This window comes from Aythya marila (genome assembly GCF_965140915.1).
Source record: "Aythya marila genome assembly, chromosome: 4".
Classification (NCBI taxonomy): domain Eukaryota; kingdom Metazoa; phylum Chordata; class Aves; order Anseriformes; family Anatidae; genus Aythya; species Aythya marila.
In genome coordinates this window covers 33,245,853-33,268,774 of record NC_139045.1, presented here as the reverse complement: position 1 = coordinate 33,268,774, position 22,922 = coordinate 33,245,853, and the positions used below count along the sequence as shown (strand labels likewise).

The 22,922-nt window shown below is 34.3% G+C and overlaps 1 protein-coding gene across 4 annotated transcripts in view; it reads right to left on the bottom strand.

Moving 5' to 3' along the window:
* Positions 1-22,922, bottom strand: part of LRBA (LPS responsive beige-like anchor protein) — a 390,603-nt gene that overhangs the window by 6,167 nt on the left and 361,514 nt on the right. For all 4 annotated transcript variants that reach the window (XM_082758982.1, XM_082758979.1, XM_082758981.1 and 1 more), the window contains 3 exons: positions 22,573-22,740; positions 5,492-5,593; positions 4,090-4,304 (listed from right to left, as the gene is read on the bottom strand). In XM_082758982.1, coding sequence (XP_082615108.1) covers positions 4,090-4,304; positions 5,492-5,593; positions 22,573-22,740 — 485 coding nt within the window. The remainder of the gene's footprint in view (positions 1-4,089; positions 4,305-5,491; positions 5,594-22,572; positions 22,741-22,922) is intronic.

Here is a 22,922-nt window from a genome sequence, read left to right as displayed (position 1 = left end):
ATCCATGTTTTGAATTAAAGTAACAACACATACATGCAAATCTAGAAACAATCAAGCAGAATATGGCTTTCGTTCAACCATTTCTAACTATGGAAAACTGAATACCAACCCAGGTTAGAGCTGAGTAGGCTGAGCTGAACCTTCTCTCCCCAAAAACAAATGCTCCCACCACAAATTGTTTCTGTGATCATTTCTGTCAGCCTACAAAAATACGCTAAACACCTCCCAAAGTGTAGCTCCAAGGAGCTTGAAAATTAATTTAGACACTCTAACAAGAGCGTAACAACTCAGTGTTCACTCTTTCTGGTGTAGAAAAACTTAAGAGAAGACCATGAAAACTATCTAGAACTTGTATGCACTGAGTAGAGAGGATCATGAGATCTAACATACCACATACAATTATTAAAAAGATTATTCATTAGAAGCAAAAATCAATATAGGGTGGCTTTTTTTCCTCAATAGCAATGGCAGTCTCCTAAGGGTATTTTCAAACTGCAATGAAGACTGTGACAAATAATTATTTGCTACACTTATAAAATTCAGCTGATGAAAATCCATTAACCTTCTGGTCATGGTTCACTTGAATTTTATACTTGAGGCTTTTACTGAAGAAATGCTATATTAAAAGGCAAATTAAAGCCATTAATCTTTAACTCTTCCACTACCTGCATAATGCAGTGTTTTTTGTGATCTTTTGATTAAATAAAGGATAGGCTTTGAACCCTTATTTATACCTATGCAATTTTACTTAGTCATTGGCTTGTCAGGAAGACAAGATGTTGATTTATTTATTTTTATTGTTCACTAATAAATATATCAGCCACTTGCCTGCCTCTGTATATACATGAATGAAGGAATGAATGAAAGAAAAAGGTCACACTGTCAACATTTCAGTTTCATGACATGCCCTTCAAGATTTAACAAAAGAAAGGATGCTTTTACTCCCAAGTACTCAAACTGGTATAGAAGACATGAATCAATTTTACTGTTCTGCTTTTCCCCAGTGTCGTTTATCTGTGGTTCTGCTAGGTACGAATGTGAAACAACTCTGCAACTAATCGCTCTCACGACATGAGGTTCAGACTCTCAAATAATCCCCAAAGTACACAATTTCAGCAGTGCTCTAAAAGCTGCATTTCTGACTTGTGTTTCCTTGGAAAGTCTCAAAACTTTGCACAAATCCTTTAACATTTCAGATTTTTTGAAAGGCAGTACTTCGTAAAAAGGCAGAACTGACACTGTGACAGCCCTGGCTTACAGCAGCAGGAGTCTTGTGGGCACTTACACATTTCAAAACAGACTCAGGAAAGGAAAATAAATTGGTTCCTCTGGGTGAAACAGCATACAGCCTTTGTTTAGGGTAAAATAACTTTACTTCTTAGAACAAGCAGACTATTTAGAGTTAAGTTATTCATTAAGATATCTAAACATTACATGGTAGACGTACTGCGATATGCCTAAGCTCCACTGAGCTATACAGTATGTAAAACAAAAACAGGTGGAAGGCATTGATTAGATTCTGAATTTCCCCAGAGTGCCTGAAATTTTTCTAGCAATTTTCTAACACAGGACTATGAGAAAGAAAATTAGAATGTTGCTCCAAACATCGTTATTGAAAACTGCTAATTTTGTCAATAATGTTCTGAAATGAAAGTCCAGAATGACATAGGCAAATGTTACAGATTTCTACACTCCTGACCTTTCCCTTCCCTTTTCTATTCTTCCAGAGCAAAAAGGAATGAAAAGTGTTTGTCTGCACAGCCTGTGGGTATGTACTTTTCATTTTAAATGCCCCTACTTTCATTACGCAGTTGCCACTTGCCTTCTAACATGATATAGTGCAGAAGCACTGGGAAAAAAAGGGTTGTAGCTTGTTTAAGCATAAAGCCCAACTGGGACCACTGGGAGAAAGGGAAAACAAAACAAAACAAAACAAAAACAACCCCCTGTACATATGTAACTCTGGCCAACAGGGACCGGAACTTCCATTGCCTCCAGCAAATTCCCAAAGCTGTGGGTACTAACTGAAACACTACAGAAATTGTTTTAGCCAGCAAGAGATTTTGAGATATTTTACAGATTTGCTTTCCTGGCTGACAACATAATCACAACTGAAAGTGACAGATCATCAACGTTATTATTATAAAAAGAGAAAACACTGTGATATGTACTTGTTTTATGGAAAGAATTGGGCTATTGGGCTGAAAAGTAGGCTGAAAATATCAAAAGCAGTTGTACAAGGACAGCTAAAGGTCCAATTCAGAGAAATTAAGAAAGATGAAAAATTGAAGCAAGAATTTACATTAATTTGGAAAAATGGCCTGGGACAAAAATATACACTTTCCTACTTTATTTCCGCAGCCTCACATCTGCACTTGCAGCTGCCATAGCATTCAAAGACTGTATGCCCTCTCATCTACTGCAGAACAGCACTCTCATTATGGAAAAGAGACCTACACAGAGAGTAATTTCTGCATATTCTACTACCACTGCACCTGAAATTTGGAAAAACACAAGCAGGTTGGACTAACAGAATACAGTACACAACAATGTTTTAGAAGGTTTTAAGTGGAATACAGTGCACTACACTGGAGACTTCCGTGGTAATGGAGCATTTACTCTAATATAAGTTATAAAATGGAAATAATGAAAACCAAAATTCTTTCAAATATATTGGCATGTTCTTACATCTTAATAATATGATCAGAGTCAAGAACAGATGCAAATTTAAAAATGCTCACAACTTTGCCGAACATATGAAACAAAAATCTACAATTCTGTAGAAAGAGCATGAGGACAAAGTGAAATTTTCTTCCTGAAACAACTAATCCAAAAAAGAGCGGAAGCCTTTGAGAGTTTTCAACTCAGGACAAGACTGGAAATCTCAGCAGCTGATTTGCTGGGTTCTTCCATCAGATTTTGGTAAATCAGCTTGGAGGTATAGAACAACAGCAGAAGTGCCCTTTGACTAATGTTAAATTATTAAATAGTTTTAAATAAGAAACACTTTTTTACGGTGAGGTTGACTGAGTGCTGGCACAGGTTGCCCAGACAGGCTGTGGCATATCAATCTTTGGAGACACTCAAAACCCACCTGGACAAGGTCTTGGGCAATCTGCTCTACATGGCCCTGCTTGAGCTGGGGAATTAGACCAGAGGTCCCTTCCAACCTCAACCATTCTCTGATTCAGTGTCCCTCATACCACGACAACTAGTATACAGACCATAATTTCAGATAACTCAGGTAGCCTGAATGCTGACCTAGCAATGTGGTCTCACTTCATGTCTTTGTTGCACTCTGTAGCTTTCTACTATATTTGATAATGCTTGTTAATTTTCTTTGTAGTTTCTTTTTCCTTTCAAAATGAAATTTCCTTTTTCATTTTCATTGTGGTAATGCTGGTTCATTTTCTTCCCCTCTCTTCTCTTCCATTCCCTTTTGTCCTCATTCAAAGTGGGAATATTTTTGTTTCAAGGAAGGGATTCTTTTGACATTTCTGCTTCACTGCAGCATAGCTGCCAGGTTCTGCTCTGCTTCATAGGTACTATTTCATAGGAACTGTCAAAAGATCTGCATTTTGTATTACCAAATAATTTCCATAAGTCCATAAGCTTAAAATACCTCCTGCATAGTTTTGGACTTGCTCCATGTCTCTTGCAGTTAAAGACGTGGAAGCTGGCTGCCTGGTCAGCAAATGCTAAAGACACTTTTAAGAGCTAAAGAGTTGAAATATAGACATGTGCCTATAAACTTCCTGTAGCTCAGCACAACACATGCTATCTCAAGCTAAGATGAAGGAATGTAGACAGAGATGCCAGAAAAGGGCAACTTCCAAAATAGCACGTCCAACAACCTCCTCCCTTTAGACTCAAAATTAAAGAAATAGCCTGACTTCTGATCAGCAATTAGTAATATTTGTATTCTTCTGTTCAAGGAAATGTTTCTTACTATATGAACAAAGTTATTCTAAAATAAAAATAATACTTCTATGGCCTGGCTATGGAAAGCAGCTCCACACAACTCTAGAACTGATAGCTTCTCCCGATACGAGAACTGACAGTCCTTTGCACACATTTGAGTACACTCACCTTGATCTTGTCATCTGTTTCCATAGTGGCTTGAAGTCTCCCATTCACGCTGAATACACAGAAGAGGCCATTTTCATAATATATTACACATTGGCCTTCTCTTGAAGCTTGAATAAGTTTTGGTCTCAGGCAATTTTCAGGACCTTCTAATGTTTCAGGACCTTCTAATGTCCTCAGCAGATCTCCATTCATAGAATGTATGAGACATGGTCCTTCTATGAGACAGAATAAAAACTCTAGATATTCATTCACATACTCATTTAAAGATACAAATATATTATTATTATTATTATATATAAAATAATTAGCAATGGATTCTATGTAAGTAATTGCTATTATAATACATTGTGATGATTTTTACCATGTTTAAGTGGAAAGTCTGAGAATTTAAGGGTGACAGAGTAAAATGAACAGCTAATGCTTTAAGAGGTTTGTATTAAGGTATTTTAGAACACTTAACAAACCTAGTTAGAGACCTAACTGAGATTTTATTTTGTGGATTTCCTTTTAGAATTAGTAGTAGTTAATTCTGAGAGCACAAAAATAAATGTACTGAATCCTAATATGAGATTAGCAAAATCTACAAAATACATTTTATATGTATACATAATATAACAAGACAGAGTTAAGTGTAATGAATTTACACATGTATGCACTCTGAAAGAGCATTTTCTCATATTAAGATTTTTAACCTATGTATGATTCATTAAGTATTTGCTTGTTAATATATTCAGACAAATAATTGATTTGCATGTAAGCCACAAGTGTTCACATGCATAAAACAGGTGCATACAGTAAGTACACCCAACTTATTTGAAAAGGGGCTTCAGAGTAGATATTTTGGAAACACTAAACCAGAGAGATCCTAGTTCTAAGAAATTTCCAGTTTAAAAATGAGAGCTTGAGCAGAATTACTATAAATTTTAGTTGGGAGTTATGTATGCACCCTTCATCAAACAAAGAAGACAGCACATTCACTTTCTCCTGGAACTAATTCTTGCTTTCCTTTATGAGAAGTTATCCATAAGGAAAAGAAAGCCAACTGCAGTAATACATTTTTCACCTTCCTGGCAGTCAAGAGCTGGATCTGACTGTATGCTATATGCAATTACACTGGATAAGCAAACAAAAAGAAATTATGATCAGTACACTAGAACAGGGAAACTGATGTGGTTGCCTCTTCTTGTAGATGTCTGAAAAAAAAACACTCAGTTTTACTGTGTTTAAAAAGAGGTTTCAAATTCACTTGAATTCTGTAGCAAGGTTAAAAATAACCTTCTGTAAACAAGGTTAAAAATAAAACCACTCTAAAGTTAATAAATTCTGTCACTTTAGACTATATTCCTTTTTGCATTAGGATTACAGCTTTATGAACAGAAAGAAATGCCAACAGCTTCCTTACCTTTTGAACCACTTATTACCAAACCAAGTTCAGCACAAATGGTAGCACAGGTGATCTCATAGTCGTGTCCTGTCAAAATAGCTCGAGGAGTTGCAATATCACCTTCAATGAAAAGACAATAAAAGCGATCCTTGGTTACAATCTGTTTCCAAAATTACCACTTCCAATCACTGAAGCATCTTCAGTTTCCTCGTCTGTGGAGCTCACGTTCCCTACAAATCACTTCTATGCTGCTGTTTGCATTTGCTTGTTTTGTACTCATATCTATGTAGTACGGCGGAAATACGCTACAGGAGTTCAGCTTCTGCTTTTACTAATGCATATTCATATGAAAGTCAGGTGTGGAGTAAAAAACAGCACAAGCTGGAGAATACATACTTGCATTTTCCCTTCGCACCCTCCCTCTCCTCCTCTACCTTTGTTGTGGAGAAAGAGACCTAATTTGATTACAAAATCTTATAGTAGTAGTAAGTAAAGACAGGCATCACTATGACAAGTATTGAGATGAGGCACCTAAAATGCCCCAAGATGAAGAAAAACACGCACTGGACAGTTTTATTTTAATCTAGCAACAGTGTTGAAACTTCAGCCTGATGTCCGAGTTCCTTGTAAAATGTGGGGCTTGGGATACACTCAGGATGAATTTCCGATTACCACTGGTCCTATTAGACAGTTCCCTGCAACAATAACAAGCATACAAAACTCTTTTTCCAAGATTCTCTTTGTAATTAAACATACGCTGATTCCAGAAGGAAAAAGAAATTGTATAAATGGCACATTTAAATGAATAAAATTTAGTATTCTCCAGAATACAAAGACACAAAAAGGGTAAGGAAATGCTATAAAGCTCTTTAAATAATTTTATACTTTCACTCACAAGTCACTGTCTGCACCACCTTCATTTAGAATGCTAGCATTTCACAGAAAGCACATATTATTCTTGTATTACTGTATAATTATTTTATTCGTAGGATTTCATGAAGCATACAAACTTTAAAGAATGGATCTTTGGCAATATTATCATGTAGTTTCAAAAAGGATTAGACTAGTATTTAAGCTCCAAGAAATACTTTCACTTCACAATAAATGATGATATGACTTCTGTGAGATGCCAAAAACACAGTGGTAGTAGTAAAATCAAACTTTTTTTTTTTTTTTTTTAAATAATTATTTCAAGAACAGGTGATGGTTTTGCAAAGGCAGAGAGTAATAGTAGTGCCAACAGACTCCATTTGTTACTGACTCAGGAACACTCAAATTATTTGAGGTTATAACTTCTGAAAAGATAAAAAAGAGCACAATGTCATTAATTTGTCCACGTCGAGCTTTACCAGTACTAGCAATACTGGTTCTGTGTCTTGGAAATTATGCAAAATATTAAAACAGGTAGCTATTCAGACTGCTTGTGTACAGTGAGAGAGATCTGTGGAAAGCAGCATAGATTTCGGCATGCATATATAAAGCCTTAGCTATTCTCAGTAGTTTACATTGTTAGTCAGACCATTTGCAACAATTCCCAGAGTGTCCATGCAGCTGCCACATTCAAATTGCTTTTTAGAAAAGGTCATAATCTATGACCAAGTACCAAATCAAGGATTTTGACCTTTCAAAATCTTATTTATTCTCCAGTCACTTTTATAATTTATATCTATAATACAAACTTTTGAAAAGTAAATAAATCTGTTTCTTCTTAGATATACACATGCACGCTAAATAGTATATGAACACAAACACACATATATGTATGTTATCAACATTTTAAGTCTGAAAATGCTTTGGAGCAACTCACTTAAATGTCCCTAATCTCTTAATAAATAATCAATAAAAGCTACTGCTTTTGTTTCATATAATGTTTTGCAAAACACACTCAAACCCAGGAAGTACGGCAGACAGTTCAGAAGCAAAGGAAAAACTCCCAACAAATTAGAAGCATAAGGGTAGACTTAACGACCTCTAGGTACTGCTCAGGTGACTGATTCTACAAATGTGCACAAACCTTTTTGAGAAAGTTTTCTCTATTGAATTTTCCTCACCTAAACATGAGACAGACACCCAAGAAGATTCATAAAAGAACACTGAGTAGACAATCCACAAATTTGCACCTTTTGGGGAAAAAATGTAATAAAAGCCATTACTGTAACAATTCAACTTCTTTGACACAGTTCTTTCTCTCTGTTGTCCCGAAGACCAAAGACAGGAGGCAGCTTTATGCATTTAAACCTTCTGTTAGCATAGTTTCTTTTAGTTGAACTATCTACATTAACAAAATTTTAGCGTTCTGTGTTTTCCTTTCTTTTGCATTCAGAAATCGCATTTAACACATACTTGCACCAATCAGCAAGGAAATAATCTAATTATATACTACACATATTAATGAAAAATTCTGGTTTTAAAACTTTTGAAATCAGAGAAGTTTTAAATGTACAATTTTGTAGTGGAAGTAATGAATATAAGATGTTGGAGTTTGAAGGACTTGTTAGAAGCAATGCCTGAATGAAATGTCAGGAGGTGCAGATGAACAAAATCCTTACAGTAAACTTATTGCTTACAGCAACTTCATTACTGTAGGCTTTACCTGTGTTAGTCTGTCAGTAAATATAAGCCTAAAATGTAGGAGATAAGATTTTTAAAAAGTAGAAATTGAGCATATACTGAGCATATACATTTATCACAGTCCACAGAAAAGTAAAATTAGTAAGTAATGCCCTCAGTCTTTTTAGAATTTGGACTTGGCTTCAAACATAAAAGAGTACAAATCTACAGGTGGCAGGATCAACATTTCATAAATTATATCAGCTGTTTAATGAATTACATTTAAGAAATACTTTAATATAAAACAGAAATACAAGAAATCTCAACAATATCTTGAAAGAAATTAGGACCTGAATAATACTGTAAAACAGGAGTCCTGTGAAAAGTCAGGCTGACTCCTTTGATAAGAATGTCAAGTATTTAGGGGTTTCCAAGCCTCTGATTTTCCAAATAATGGGGTCAACTTAAAAGCTGGTTGTAGAGCAGAACAGATTTCTTTAAAAGCTTTTAAATTGTTATTGCTTCAGAAGATTGTCATGGTTTTCAATAATGCAAAGAGAAAATTTTATTTTGTTGCTGGTTTAAGGGGCACCACTTCAAACTTTTCTGAATTGTTTTAGGGAACCGGCTTGCGGACCTTTTGAAAAGCTGGGGAAGTGACTTCAAAGGGAAAAGAGTCTTTGTCCGTTAAGCAGGTTTACGACCACTGATGCAAACCCTAACTAAGGACTGAAAAGAATACTCAGTGCATCTTTATGGAGATCCTTAAGGAAGATGAACAAGTCAAATGAGATTAAAGATAGTTCAAATCCTAGCACTAATAACCAAGACACAACAGTTTTACAGATGTGCTTTTCTCAGCATAGTATATAATAATATCCTTAATCTATACCGTTGCTGAATTGCTACTTGCAGTTGAATGCTGCAAGAATCTTAATGCCACATTCGCATTGCAGCGAATGTCATCAATGATTTATTTAAGTCATAGGAAGTACACATAGAGTTATTTCCCAGTAATGGACAGAATACTTTACCTTTACAGTAACCATTCAAATTATTTCAAAAGGACTCTCCTACATTTCAATAAATAATTTCTGCAAAGCTGTTTTCCCACAGAAAACCACTCTTCCTTAAGTGATTAAAGTACATTTTAAGTCATAAAACTCAAACTTCAGAAGATAAAAGAACATCACATGATATCATGTCAGCTTATGGCGATATTTCAGTGGAAAAAAAAAAAAAAAGTTAAGCATTTACAAACTATGTTTCAAGGGGAACGGTGCAATTATGGCAAAATCAAAACTTTCTTCTAGTTTAATGACATCCAGAAGAAGAAATACCTTACTGAGTAACAAGAAATTGTTTTGTATTGCTGGGTCTTTTTCCACTATTTTTTCAGCTTTAGTGATGCTACAAAAGAAAACTGAATCATGACATTTTAAATCCTTCAGCAGATTCCTACAAAGACCACTTTCTACGTGTTCAGTACTGAACTATAGGAGCTGAGCCAAATATAGTAACTCATCCAAAGAAAAACGTTTCCAGAAAGAAAGAAAGAAAGAACGCAAGAAAGATCAAACTAGGGGTTGACAAAAAAACTTATCTCACAATAAAATACACAAGATACTCCTCCTACTGTTTTTGGTGAGATAGCATTATGCTATACAATAAAATATAAAATATTTGACTATGCTCTTTTTTACGTTTAATGCTGAGAAGACAGTTAATTATGATAAGTCACAGACAGCCAAACAGTAATTTCTAAATTATTATTCCATGATTGTAGAGGCTGTAGGGCACTTTTGAATGGCAAATTAATTAAGTGATTTTATGTCAATATAAAATCCTAATTAAATGAAGCTTCAGTTGACCAAACCACCTTTTTACCTACTTCTTGCTAAAACAAATGATTGAGTACTTTCTCGGTAGGATATGTCAATGAAACCAAATTACATATGAAAGAAGAACCTTCAAAAGGCATTTTATAAATACTGCATTTTTGGAAATTGTTTCATGACAAAAATTGAGGAAAACAAAAAGTTTGAAATAGATTTGAGAAGTTAAAATGTACTTACAGAATATATGACATTTGGACACAAGTGCTTTCAGTAAAATGTAAGGAAATCAAGAAAACTACTTTGCTGCTAGGCTTCTGTGTTAATTATATAGTGAGTTTCAGAGCTTAATTACATCAGTAATTATACTATCAAATTACATCAGTGATGACTATCAAATAATACAGAACTCTCTATATTAAAACTATTTATAAATCACACACAGTAAACACCTAAATAACAACCAACAGGTTAAAAGACATTTAACTGCTACAGAAAGGCTAGCTTTTTGATGGATGTGAGATCTCACTAAAGTGATATTTTTGAATATTTAAAATATTTATAAATATTTCAAATATTTTGGAAATATCTGACACTATTTTTCAAGTATTCCTAAAACTTCAGTTTCAATAATCTTTCCTTTGCAATTTGGATTTTTAACTTTTTTTTATTATTATTATATGGGAACTTTATTGTTTTCCCATTCCTCATGATATTCCATCAGCATTTCCTCTCATTCCTTCATTTTTTTTCTCTAACTCCTTCCCATCTGTTCAAACTTTTTACAACAAAAAGTACAACCTTATGCCTAGATGCAAGTTTTGTTTTTGCAAAAAGATATTTTCAACCATACATTTCCTGATGAAAGGAACAATATATTTGAATAACATATCATTCTATCCTGATATTGAATCCAAAGTCATAAAAAGTATAAACCCTATGCTATAGTGTTGTTCAGTAAAGAGAAAAATATTAAGTTTATCCTGTAGAATTAATTTCAGTGAATATAACACAGGGAAAACTTACTGTATACATTGTCATATTGTACAAGTTACTAATACTTATACAGTACTAATATAAGAAGTCTTCACACACATTTTATCAAGATAACAGGTTCACTGTGTCTCCAAAGTAAACATAATGAAGAAAATGATTTAAAAGGCCTTTGTGAATTGAATACACCAATTCAGATTTCAAAAAATCAATAATCCCCAGTCTCTCCATTCCTATACTCTGTGCAAAGCAAAGCTTTCTGGAACCAGTTCACTCTTCCTAGGGATTCATCTGCTGGAAGTCATTCAGCAGCACCCCCTCACTCCATACAGACCTTTTTGAAGCCCCCTGAAAGTATCTGCAGGTGAATATTCAGGGTCAGTCTACACTAATATTTTAATATTTGCACCATCCCAACTTCATAAACTGCTACTTAAATATCAGCTTTGAAGTTTTAAAATACTGTCATTTTTGTTTGAGAATGCTCTAAAACAGCTTTATGAAGCAGCTCTTTTTTATTTATTTGTTCGTCCTTAAAAATCTGTTTTTCTTCATGTTTATAACTATTTGATTACATACTGAGTCCAATACATTAGAAGAATAGAATAGAATAGAATAGAATAGAATAGAATAGAATAGAATAGAATAGAATAGAATAGAATAGAATAGAATAGAATAGAATAGAATAAACAAAATAAAACCTCATCAAATAAGGGAAACAAAATAAGCAACTATTTTGCAGTGAAATAGTGCCTACTGCAGAATAGTTGTAAGAGAAAAGATATTTCACCATATGCTGAAACTGACTGCTAGTTCTAGTTTGATATGTATACAGTATTTCAAACTTTGATAAAAAATAATTTGAGATTAAAGGCTTCATATGAGAATTCAATTCAGTTGAGCAGTTATCAATGATTTCATTTTTGCTATTGAAATATATCAAAATAATTTATTTTTGTTTGAAAGAAGAAAAGTGTATCATTTCAAAATAATACTGTTCCATAACAGCATGTATAAAAGCCTGTGCTTAAGATACTAGATTGCTTTGGTAAAGTTGATTTGAAACCAATGCACCATTTGTGTATTGAACTAGGTAGATTTTCCTTTTCATCTTTCTCACCTTTTCATACTGATGGCAAACACTAGGTTCAGAGCATACATAAATCAGTTGTCTTATTAAAATTATTTATTTCAAAACAGGTATTTTTTCAATGAAGCAGGCCATAATCCTAATTACATACAGTATTACTCAGTGGAGTAATCTTTACTTGTGCGATGCTAGCATTAATAGACATTAGATCCAGAAAAAAATTACAGATTAGTTTCTGGTCCAAGTCAGAATTATCGTACTGATCATACTTTTTTTTTTTTTCTTTTTTTTTTTTTTTTTTTACAACATTTAAGCTGGTCATGAACATTCTAAAATATTATATCCTAGACTATAAATTATTACTTCTGCATTACTCTTTCTCTTATTTGGTATAGACTTAGAATTGAATGCTCATATTTCCCAGCAACCAAACAAGGTAAATAAATGTGATATATTAGTACATCATCCCACCACTATGCATATGGTGCACATTAAGGTTGTATTCATTTACCATATGAATATAATTCCTTTTACCACATCAACTATTAGTTACAAGTTGTAAATATAGCATTGTTTTTCCTGGAACGTGAAGGTCTGCATTACATCATGAAGCACTAAATATCCTTATCCTTCTGGAGAATTTCATGCATATAGTTTTAGTGACACCTGAAGCTGGATACTGCCAAAAAAGCAGCATCAAAACTCTTTCTCTGTTTCGAGTCTTACAATACACACTACCTTCACTTTTGCCTCAAAACTCGCTTTACTATACCATTTGCAATTACTTACTCTGTCAAATGTTGAAACACATTCTCCCTTTCCAGTTGAAAACAAGGATAATACAGATGCTGTGCATGCTGTAGGATATGCTTTTAGCCAGAACAAATAAATATTTACAACACACAAATTTACATGCTCATCAGAACCAAATCACTACAACTGTTAAAATGCTTTCTGAACCATCACAGAGTGCAATTGCAAGTTCTGCTTAATGAAGACCTTGCCCTCATATCTATCTATAAAATTACTTTCTTGGCATTATATAAATACACAATTAGATTGCTTATACGGTATTACTGCAAATTCCCAAACATACCACAATTCATCCACCTGTTAAAACTCTTCTTTTTCCAGATTCAATATTTGGAGGCTAGAACCATCAATTATATGTGATTTATAGACTATGTGGAAGAATGAGGCCTCAATCTCTTTGAGGTGTCAATGTGTTACAGTTTTTTAAAAAATGACAGTGGCCTTTTGTAGCTGTATAATTTAAGGCTCTGTTCTAGGTTCATGCTGATAGCCCAGTGCTTGCTGCGCTGGCTACAACAGTGCCCTGCGAAGAAACAGGGAAATTGCAGGTCCAATTGCAGCATCAGGGCCTCTGTCCACTAGGCTTTCATGGGGCCTTCATAACTAACATCAAATAGCACAACAAATGTTTGGTAGAATATTTAGTGGTTGTTACCCTTTTCAAAACATTCTTCAGATATTTTTATATACCTTGTGGGTCTTCCCTATGAAATAAGTTTTACTGAACTTACCTTGTAAACATAGAAGAAGTTAACATTGTACTTGCTGAAATTCCAGTTAAAAAAAAAAAAAAAAAAAAAAAAAGAAAAAAAAAAAGAAAGAAGTATTTCCTTTCTTTTTTATAGCCACACTTAACAAAACAATTCTGATATGTTTCTATTTCAGTACACACATTAACCTTAAATTCATATTATATTTTCTTATTACAATGCTAATAAAAAGGTGAAAAAATATACTAACAATGAAATCCAAATGTTTTTTACACCAAATATGTCAAAATCCATATATTTTAAATATTTTACTAGGCAGTGCTTTGGAGAGAATCAGGCCCAAGATCAGCTTTCAACACAATGCCAGCAGATGGTGCTGTAGGACTCCTGCTTTACACACAATATTAAGCTACTTTATCCAGCCATTTTTGAGAAACAAAGAATATTTGTTATGTCTGCAGTTAAATAATGTTAAAATATTATTGAATTATTTACTGCATTTTTATGAAGGAGGACACACAAAATAATATAATGCATATGGGTCAAAAAGTAAATGTGCTGTTGAACACAGAGATGAGCACATGCAGACTGTTTTTAAACTCTCAGTGCTATACTATCATACAGCAACGCTCTTTTCTTAGCAAACTGTCTGCAGTGAATGGCATCGATAGACTTATTAGCCGCTGCAATTCCAAGCATATTTTAATGTTTGAAAGCTCTGCAGATTTTTAGCTATTAGAGTGAACCACCGTTTGACAGAAATTAACAATATTAATAGAAGAATTTTCATTTTTAACTAATGCAATTACAGATTTAAGGACATTTTTGCAGGATACATGCAAAAGGGAATATTGACAGGTATAATTCTTAGAACTACTTCCCAAATACTTTTTTTTATTATTTTTAAGAAAAGACAATGTAAACTACTTGGGAAGTAAACTACTTCCCAAAATGTTTTTGTTTAGGAAATAATAGTTAAAATCTAAATAAATATTTATGCTATAAACATCATTTAAAATTTGGAGTATCTTCTCTATTTTAACATGGGTTTTGAAACTGAAAACAAAGGTTTGTATCACGGAGAAACTTGGGAACCAAAATGTATGTGTAATTCAAGATGAGGATAAGGACGGGGAAAGAGGTAAAGAGGGTTTTTTTGCTACCAAGTTAACATCAGGCAGAACTACTTGCAGTCTGTGTGACTTTTCACTGCATGCAAAGGCAAGCACATATGTAAATCTTCATAGCATTCAGGTTTATAGGATTAGTGTGTCTGAGTACACAGAAATTATTATCTATGACATTACTCCTCTATCAACCAATGCAAAGATGCCCTTCAAGACATATTTTCAAAATTTAAATCACCTGCATTGTTCACATGAGAAAATAATTATCAAGCATTTATTAAAAGTTTGAATTTTCAAAATGAAAAATGTATATAGCTGTTGAAATACCATTTTTTTCCTTCTGCTATAAAAACGAATACAATTTAAGCTAATGAATTCTTTAGTCTCCAAACCATAGTTTTCATTTAATAATCATGTTAATTGAAAACCAGTCTTTCAGAAATTGAAATGCTGATTTAGCATTTCAAAAAAAGTATCTGTAAAAAAAAAAAAAAAAAAAAAATGGTTCTTTCAGAAGTAACTCAGAGAGTAGCTAAACTGTTCTTTGGCAAGACAGGAAACTGGTGATTAAATGTTAAGTCCTTTGGGAGATTTTGTATTTTATAAATTGAAAAGATTATGTATTTTTTAAATCTATATTTAAAGAAGATATTCTACATGTTAACAACAGTAAAAGTGTTCAATGAATTCTCTCAATTAAATCTTGGTTAAACCCAGTAATTCTTTTTAAATATGAAATCACATGCTTACAATCCCACATGTGCCCTGCTACACAGCTACACTACTAAAAGCATTTAATTTCTCCAACACACTTCAGAAAACCTGAATATAATACCCTCTAAAAATATAAAACTATGCAATGAAAGCACCACCACAATCCTCATGATGCAAATGTGGTACATACAGAGAGTAACATTTTCTAGCTTTATGGGCTAACATAAAAGAGGTAATATAATTTGTTTTATTCACATATGTGTGGAAGATCAATGCAGTAACTCAGAAGAGATCACATTAGTATTAGTGGTAGTAATACAGTTATACCCTGAGTCTCTATATTTCATTAGTACCGGATACTTCTATTGGTTAACCCTTAATATCTTTAAGCAAAACAAATTTCTGTATTAAATATATTTTTGGTTTTTAAAATAATTATGAACAAATCTGTAGAAATTTTACAACCAACAGAACAGTCGCATCATAGTCTATGAATAGTGCAAGAATAACAGAAAATCACTTTATCTTCACCTCAGCTATGAAAATGCTTACTATTTGTAGTAAGTAATTTTACTATGTACACCAAGGAAGTACAGCCAAAGAAGACAATTGCAATGAAAAAAACAACTTTGAAGACATTTGATTGATAGATTGACATTCACTGTTCTGATTGGTCTCTACCTAGTGTGCAGAGGTGAGGAATCACTAAGAAGGCTGGAGGAAATGGGATATTCCAGCTAGTAAGACTGGTTGGTGAAGGATTACAACAAGAAATTCTCTGTAGCAATTTTTTTGGTGACATTTTTTGATTTGTAAGACATTAGTAGAGATGACCTTCTAGATAAGATTATAGCAAATAAAGCAAAACAGATCAAAAACTTGATGGTGAAAGGAGCTTACACAAAAGTGAAGAAGATACAAGAACACTCAAGATGCTTTATAAGGGGAAAAACAAGGGCAACAAGATAATTTTTTAAGTATTTTTGTAAGAAAAGTTTCAATATATACAGAGTATTGCTCTGTAAGATCTCATGGGAAGTAAGTCTACAGAAAAACAAAGAAAAAGATAAAACGGATACTAGCAAGAACTGCTCTAATGCAAAGGAAGGGTAAGACAGACAAGATACCAGCTGGCATAATTGAAACTTCTCCAGTGAAAAGGAAAAAAAGTTCTCCAGGAAACAGTCAGGCAGAAAGATCAAAATAGGTGTACTGTTGTAAGAGATAAGGTATGAGCAAGCAAGGACAAAAATGGGATAGCCAAGGAAAGATGAGGTACAACTAGCAATGACATCAGGAGTAAAAGTCAGTCTGTAAACACAAAACGAATATTAGGATGTTCATGAGAAGTTGGTCCATTATTCAGTAAACAGCAAGAAAGCAATATCAACAGATGATGTCAGGCATTTCAAAGTATCTCAATAAAAGCCTTCAATGAGAAGGCAAGCTGCAGTCAGACAAAAAACATAACTAAAAGCAGCAATGAGAACTGTTGTCTCATTTCAGAGAATACCTACATGAAGTAAATGTTTGGTACTCAATTGGCCTGATAATAGTGATATCAGGATATCTTGAAAAAAAAATAATATATATATATATATATATATATATATATAGTGTTGTTTGTCTTTAAGAAATAGGCAAAGGAAGAAGTGAGAAATTAGATAGTTGTCTGCTTAATTCAATCAGACAAATAAAAATACTGGCAAAACATTTATATATATAAACACACAATTTCCTCAAGGAAAACAAGGAGAAGAGTAACAGCTGATTTGGATTTGTCACAAAAAACTCATGTCTTAGCTATTTGTTTTTCTGCAATGGCAAGTAATCAGATTTGTGTTCAGGGAGATGCCACATATTTTGACTTTAGTAAGGATTCTGGCAGTTTCACATGAGCAATTTCATATGGAAAATAGAGAAGCACATGTTTAGAAGATGGTACTATAGGTCAGATAAAAGGCCAATTGGAAGGTTGCATTCCAAAAGCTATTAATTGTCAAAATGGTAAATATATCAATGAATATTCCTGGGCTGTGCAATGTTTAACATTTTCTTTAATGACCAATTTGATAGAATAAGACTGCAAATTGCATTTGCAGACATGAGTTGCTGCAAGGACAAGATGAGAATTCTGAATGCATTTAAGAAATTGGAGAAACTGTCTAAAAATATATATTTTTAGGAAGGGTAAAAACAAGGTTCCACAGTCAAACTGCACAGCGTAGCTAGGGATTCTTCAGAGAAAACTGAAACTTATATTGGCTCATATACTTAAAGAATTAACTTTTAAAGAATTAACAGTTGTGCTGTTTTGAAACAAACAGGTACCCCACATGGATGTGAGAAGTAGTGCTCTATAAAACTGACTTCTGCTTATTCCAGCTAGTAAGACTGGTTGAAAGGGCTTCAACTGCAGTGTCTGCTTTGAGAAAGACAGACAACTGAAGAGAAGAAGAACAACAAAAAAGAATCAGAGGTTTAGAGGAACATGATTTATGGCAAAAGCCAGAAAGAACTGGGTTAGTTAAGTCTGGAAGAAAAGATTTCGTGGGTCATAGTAATCCAAATAAGTTGTTGTTGCACAGAATGAATCTGTCTTCTACACAAAGAATAAATATATGTGACAGAATTAGACTGAAACAAAACAAAACAAACAAACAAAAAGAATTGGACAGTAGTTTGAACACTGGGAAAAGATTTCTAATGATAGGGCTTTGGGGCCTGTAAAGCCCCAAAATATATCTGCCAAAGTTTTTAATAGCAGGTTGACAAACATTACTCAAGAATGGTTTTGATGTAGTTTTCCCAAAGCTTTCTTTGGGAAAAGAGTGACCAAAGTTCCTGTCAGCTTTGTTTCCTATGTATCAGTCATTACAAAGTAAAATGCAATCCCTCAACCTAGGAAATGTCCAAACACTGAGTTGCCACTTGAGCTTCAAAGAGAGAGTAGGATCTGAAAGTGATGCAGACCATTTGTATGCAAATAAATCCTCTCATCTGTTTCCCTCCCTGCCACCCCCCACTTCTCGCCTCCCCTCCATCCCATCTCACTAGGCTGGCCAAGTGCAAAACCTCGCATGCTTCTGCAAGTGCACCGCCCTCTCTGAGTACCCTCTGCATATAATACCACCTTATTCGGGAATACCATGAGTTCTGAAGCATTATGTCACGTCCCCAAGTGGGACTTTGCTATTAGATCAGAGTCTCTAAATATGCAAAAGCCAACCTTGTGACAGAGATCACACATGGGCTTCAAGGAGTACTAAGGGGAGGGTTTGCATCCTCTCCCTCCTGCCTCCCCCACCTCCCAAAGCCAGCCCCATGCCAAGCAGAGAAATGTAAAAGGCGCTTATGCTATCCAAAGTGACTTCACATCTCCACAGTAAATTATGCTAATTAATGTGAACTTAACATGGCCCAGGGCTTTTCTAAAGGATACAACTATTTCAGATACTTTGCTCTGTTTTTAATTATTTCAAGGCTTGGTCAGAAATTGTCCACAAAAACATTTCTGCAAGAGAAAATGCCTGTGCACCGAAGTGAAGTACTGCCATATTTCCACATTTTCCAAAACAATTTATTTAGAAAGAATAAACCCTACATTTGATCAAAGAACATGGTGGAGTATTTTTTGAATTTCAGGTTTTAATTTGAGAAGAAGGAAAAAAGGACTTAACCTAAATGTAATCAAGCTGTTTGGTGAAGAATAAAAATAGTTTCCAGCAGATGTGTCCCATGTAGGAATTTGTATCTTTGAGATTTAAATTCATCAAATTTGGCTTAAATTGATCAATGCAATCGAGAGGTATATAAAGTAAGCAGACAGTGAGACTGCATAGGTATCATTTCTCTAAGAGGTCAACTTAAAAGTTAAAAATTAAAGAATGTAAATAATGACTATTTCAGTAACATATTTCTTCTGTTAAACCAAAAATGTAAAGAATTTTTCCATACAGTCCAGTTGGCCAGAAAATTGTCCTTGATAAAGAATATCAAACAAAACACTTATTTATCACGTATGGCATAGCCCACCTGGCTTGTCAGCTTGAGTTAAGTACCATTCTAAAACATGAATACATGCAGCCAGAGATCAAGAGCCCAGTGCTTCCTAAAGTAATGAAACCAGATAAAGGAACTAAAATAAAATGTAACTGGTTGGAGTAGTGGGTGCCCAATGGGATAATATTTAGGGTAACTTGGTCATACTGGTCTGCTGACTGATATATATCAGAGGCACCAGGAACTATGAAAGAAGGAAAGAAATGTTCCTGGTTTAGATTATTTTGCTCAAACCTCTCTAGCTTCATGATTTGGCTACAATCATGGCTATTTAGATGCCTGTTGCCATTAAGTCATTTTTAAGATAGAAATTAGAGATAATTAAATAAAGAAAAAATATGAAAGTATCAACTCCAAGAGTATCTAAAATTACAATGAATAACGATCATTTAAAGCATGAATTAAATACACATCAAGGTAAAAAAAAATAAAAATCATAAGCTTCAAACACAAAGAAACAACATCAGACAAGTTAAATAGCATCCCACAAATGGATCAAAGATACAGTTGCAGTTAACAGAACTCAAAACCCAACAAATCTACTGGTGCTTTCCATTTCTGACAAAATCAGAACTAAGCAAAACCAGCTCTTTTTATTTGCGTTTTCAAAAAAAAAAAATAATAATTGATTGAACAGAGACGCCTATAGAAAGTTATTTCTGGGAAAAATTAAATCCCCAGATTACCATCTCTTTGAAGCAGAAACTGTCTTTTGCTATACACTTCTAGGCCAATATATAATGCCATGAGATTCCAATTCATTACAAAGCTTTCCAGGCATGCTACATCACAAAAAATAAATAAATAAATAAATAGAATTCATAGGAACCATTGTATCTCCCTTAAAGTGCAAGTTTAGTAGGATTAGGAATTACAAACAAAGAGAATCATCAGTAGTTAAAATAATCTAGCATTAACTTTGAAAACTGCAAAATTTCAGTATCTTAGACATTTGCATTAGAGAAGATGGTCAATGGATTAAAACAAAACATACAGACCTACTCTAGTCAGACACTACTAGCTACAAAATCTCAGCATGTGATCTGCCAAGGTCATAAAGGAACCCATAGCCTCAAAGTTCACAAAACAGGCGAGTCAAATCCTGTGGCAAGTACTCAGCAAGAACTTCTCAGGACAGACCTGGAAATTGCTAAAATGGGCTGTTCTTGCAAGCCTTGAAAACAGTGTAAGGAGACACCTACAGATGTTCACTCCTTCATCGAGGAGTATCTTGAGTTTTCTCCTCAAAAGGACAGCTTTTCCCTTTAGGATTTACAAGCTTACTTGACGAATCTGTCAAGCTCTTAAATTCCTTTCACAGACTTTTGGGAGTTTCCAGGTTTACAAGCTCTGCAAAAATAGTGCAAAGTTTGCATTTTCTTTAAATTGACAGATTGCAAAATACATGCATATAAAGTATGTGCAGAGATTTTGTTCCTCAACCAATGCCATATTTATTTAGCAATGCTCATAAAATTATGCTAGACCTTTCAAAAGGTCCCATCCCTTGAATCAGACTGTTGGAGGAATAATTCTGATAGATTGCTTACATACTCTGCCTGAAGTTCCTGTGATTTCATGACTGGAACCTCTGAATCTTGTGCAATTTTTGAATAGTTCTCAAATGCACAATGAACATCAATTTACATGTTAGTCAGATATTTATTCCGATATTAAACAGCTGTGCTTCTTCAGAATAGTTCACAGGATGCAGTGTTAATCGAACCATCTCCCTCTTTTTCCCTTCCCTTCCCTTCCCTTCCCTTCCCTTCCCTTCCAATAAATCCAGTTGGGTAATAGACTGAGCATGAAACACGCAACCAAACTGAATAACTTGGAGGATGATGGATAATTGTTGACATTATATGAAATCATAAGCTAATTGTTACATCTGCCAGATGTAACAGTACTTCTTGTCCTCCAAATGTCCATTTTGTCTTTTGCAGACGGAAGTTCTTACTAGTCAGAGAAGACTGAGTGAATGGCAGAAAACACTGTTCTGAAGAAAGACAGAATATACTGCTTCTCACCCCTTCCTACTCAGGCCATTTTCCTTTTGGCTAAACAAGGAGAACAGAACCATTATTTGGCCATGATGTCCCCCTCTACTCACACAGGTAAGTTCTCACCAGCTGTCTAAAAAGCCTGAACTCTAAGCTGTGAACTGTCTCTTTCAGGATTTTTCTCAAGCTATATGTCTGCCTTCTTTGTTTTGGGAATCAGAAATTATTTTTTGTGATGAGTAAAAGCAGCATAATTACAAGATCACTTTCTACCTTGTCTAGTATATAATGCAGGCACAGTTACATTGAACGGTCATGTAGTTTCATTATTTTCCACAGAAAATGTTGAATTAAAAGACTGAATTTCCGTAAGTAATAAGATTTGGGATTCCTTGGGAAGTGGAGGAAGACAGAAGATATCGAAATCTTTGGGAAGTGTGAAGTGAATTTGGTTGAGGAGCAATTTTAACTGAATTAGGCGGAAGCAGCATTACTCTGACTTATTAGTTTGATTATATGGTTTGAGCCTAGTTGCTTGCACTGGAACCAATTAAAATGCCTAGTACATGACAGCAAGGATTAGGCTCATAGCGCTCTACCAAAGTGTGAAATAAGTTTTTGCCTGCTTCTTTAATCCTTCCCATGTGTCTGCCCTTCTTTCACCTAAGTATCCAGCTCAGGCCGTTACACATCTCATTACAATGACCATGGCCTAAGTTAAAATGCAGTATTTGCATAACTCTATTGATAGCTGAGATACCACTATGAGAATCTGTGAGCATCAGATTACAGTTGCATAGAATACAGTGTGCATTGGAGTGATGTATCATTTGTTTGTTTCAAACAATACAAATGCAGGTCTGTCATGAAATCATCATGTGGAGAGAAAAAGATCTACCCAGACTGAAAAGGAATCACACTAGTTCCTTCCTCTCCCTCCCAGAGCCACTCATCCCCATGTGAATGAGTGACAAGACCAAGAATGTATTTGTAATCTCAGCATCTGTTAACTTTAAAAATCTCTACACTTGCTGTAAAACAAGCACTGTTTATACTCAACTTTTAAATTTAAACTAGAACTGACCACAACTACAAAAAGGAAACGCTGTATTTTGACATCAGCATTTCCTAAAATTCTGTCTCACAAGATGTTCATCCAAGTCATTTTCAGACAACTTCCTTATAAAACAGGTTTTCCTTACCTCTTGGATTATCACCAATGATGTTAGTTTTGCCATTCCAGTACCAAAGCAGCAGTGTTGCATCACGTGATCCTGACAGAATATAACAATTTCCTCCAATATAGGATTCAGAACGAGCAAGACAGGTTACAACATCCCAGTGGCCAAATATTACTTGTATCAGTCTCCCTGAAACAAATAAAATCCTTTGTTTTAAAAGTACACTTTAATGCTTTGCCAGGCACATTATATACATTACAAAATGTTTCAGAAATATTTTCTGTTTAAAAATAGGTTCAAAGAAAAACTATAGTGGATAGTAGTACTCTTTTTCTTAACTTGATGGAAACAATTAAAAAGTGCATTAGTCT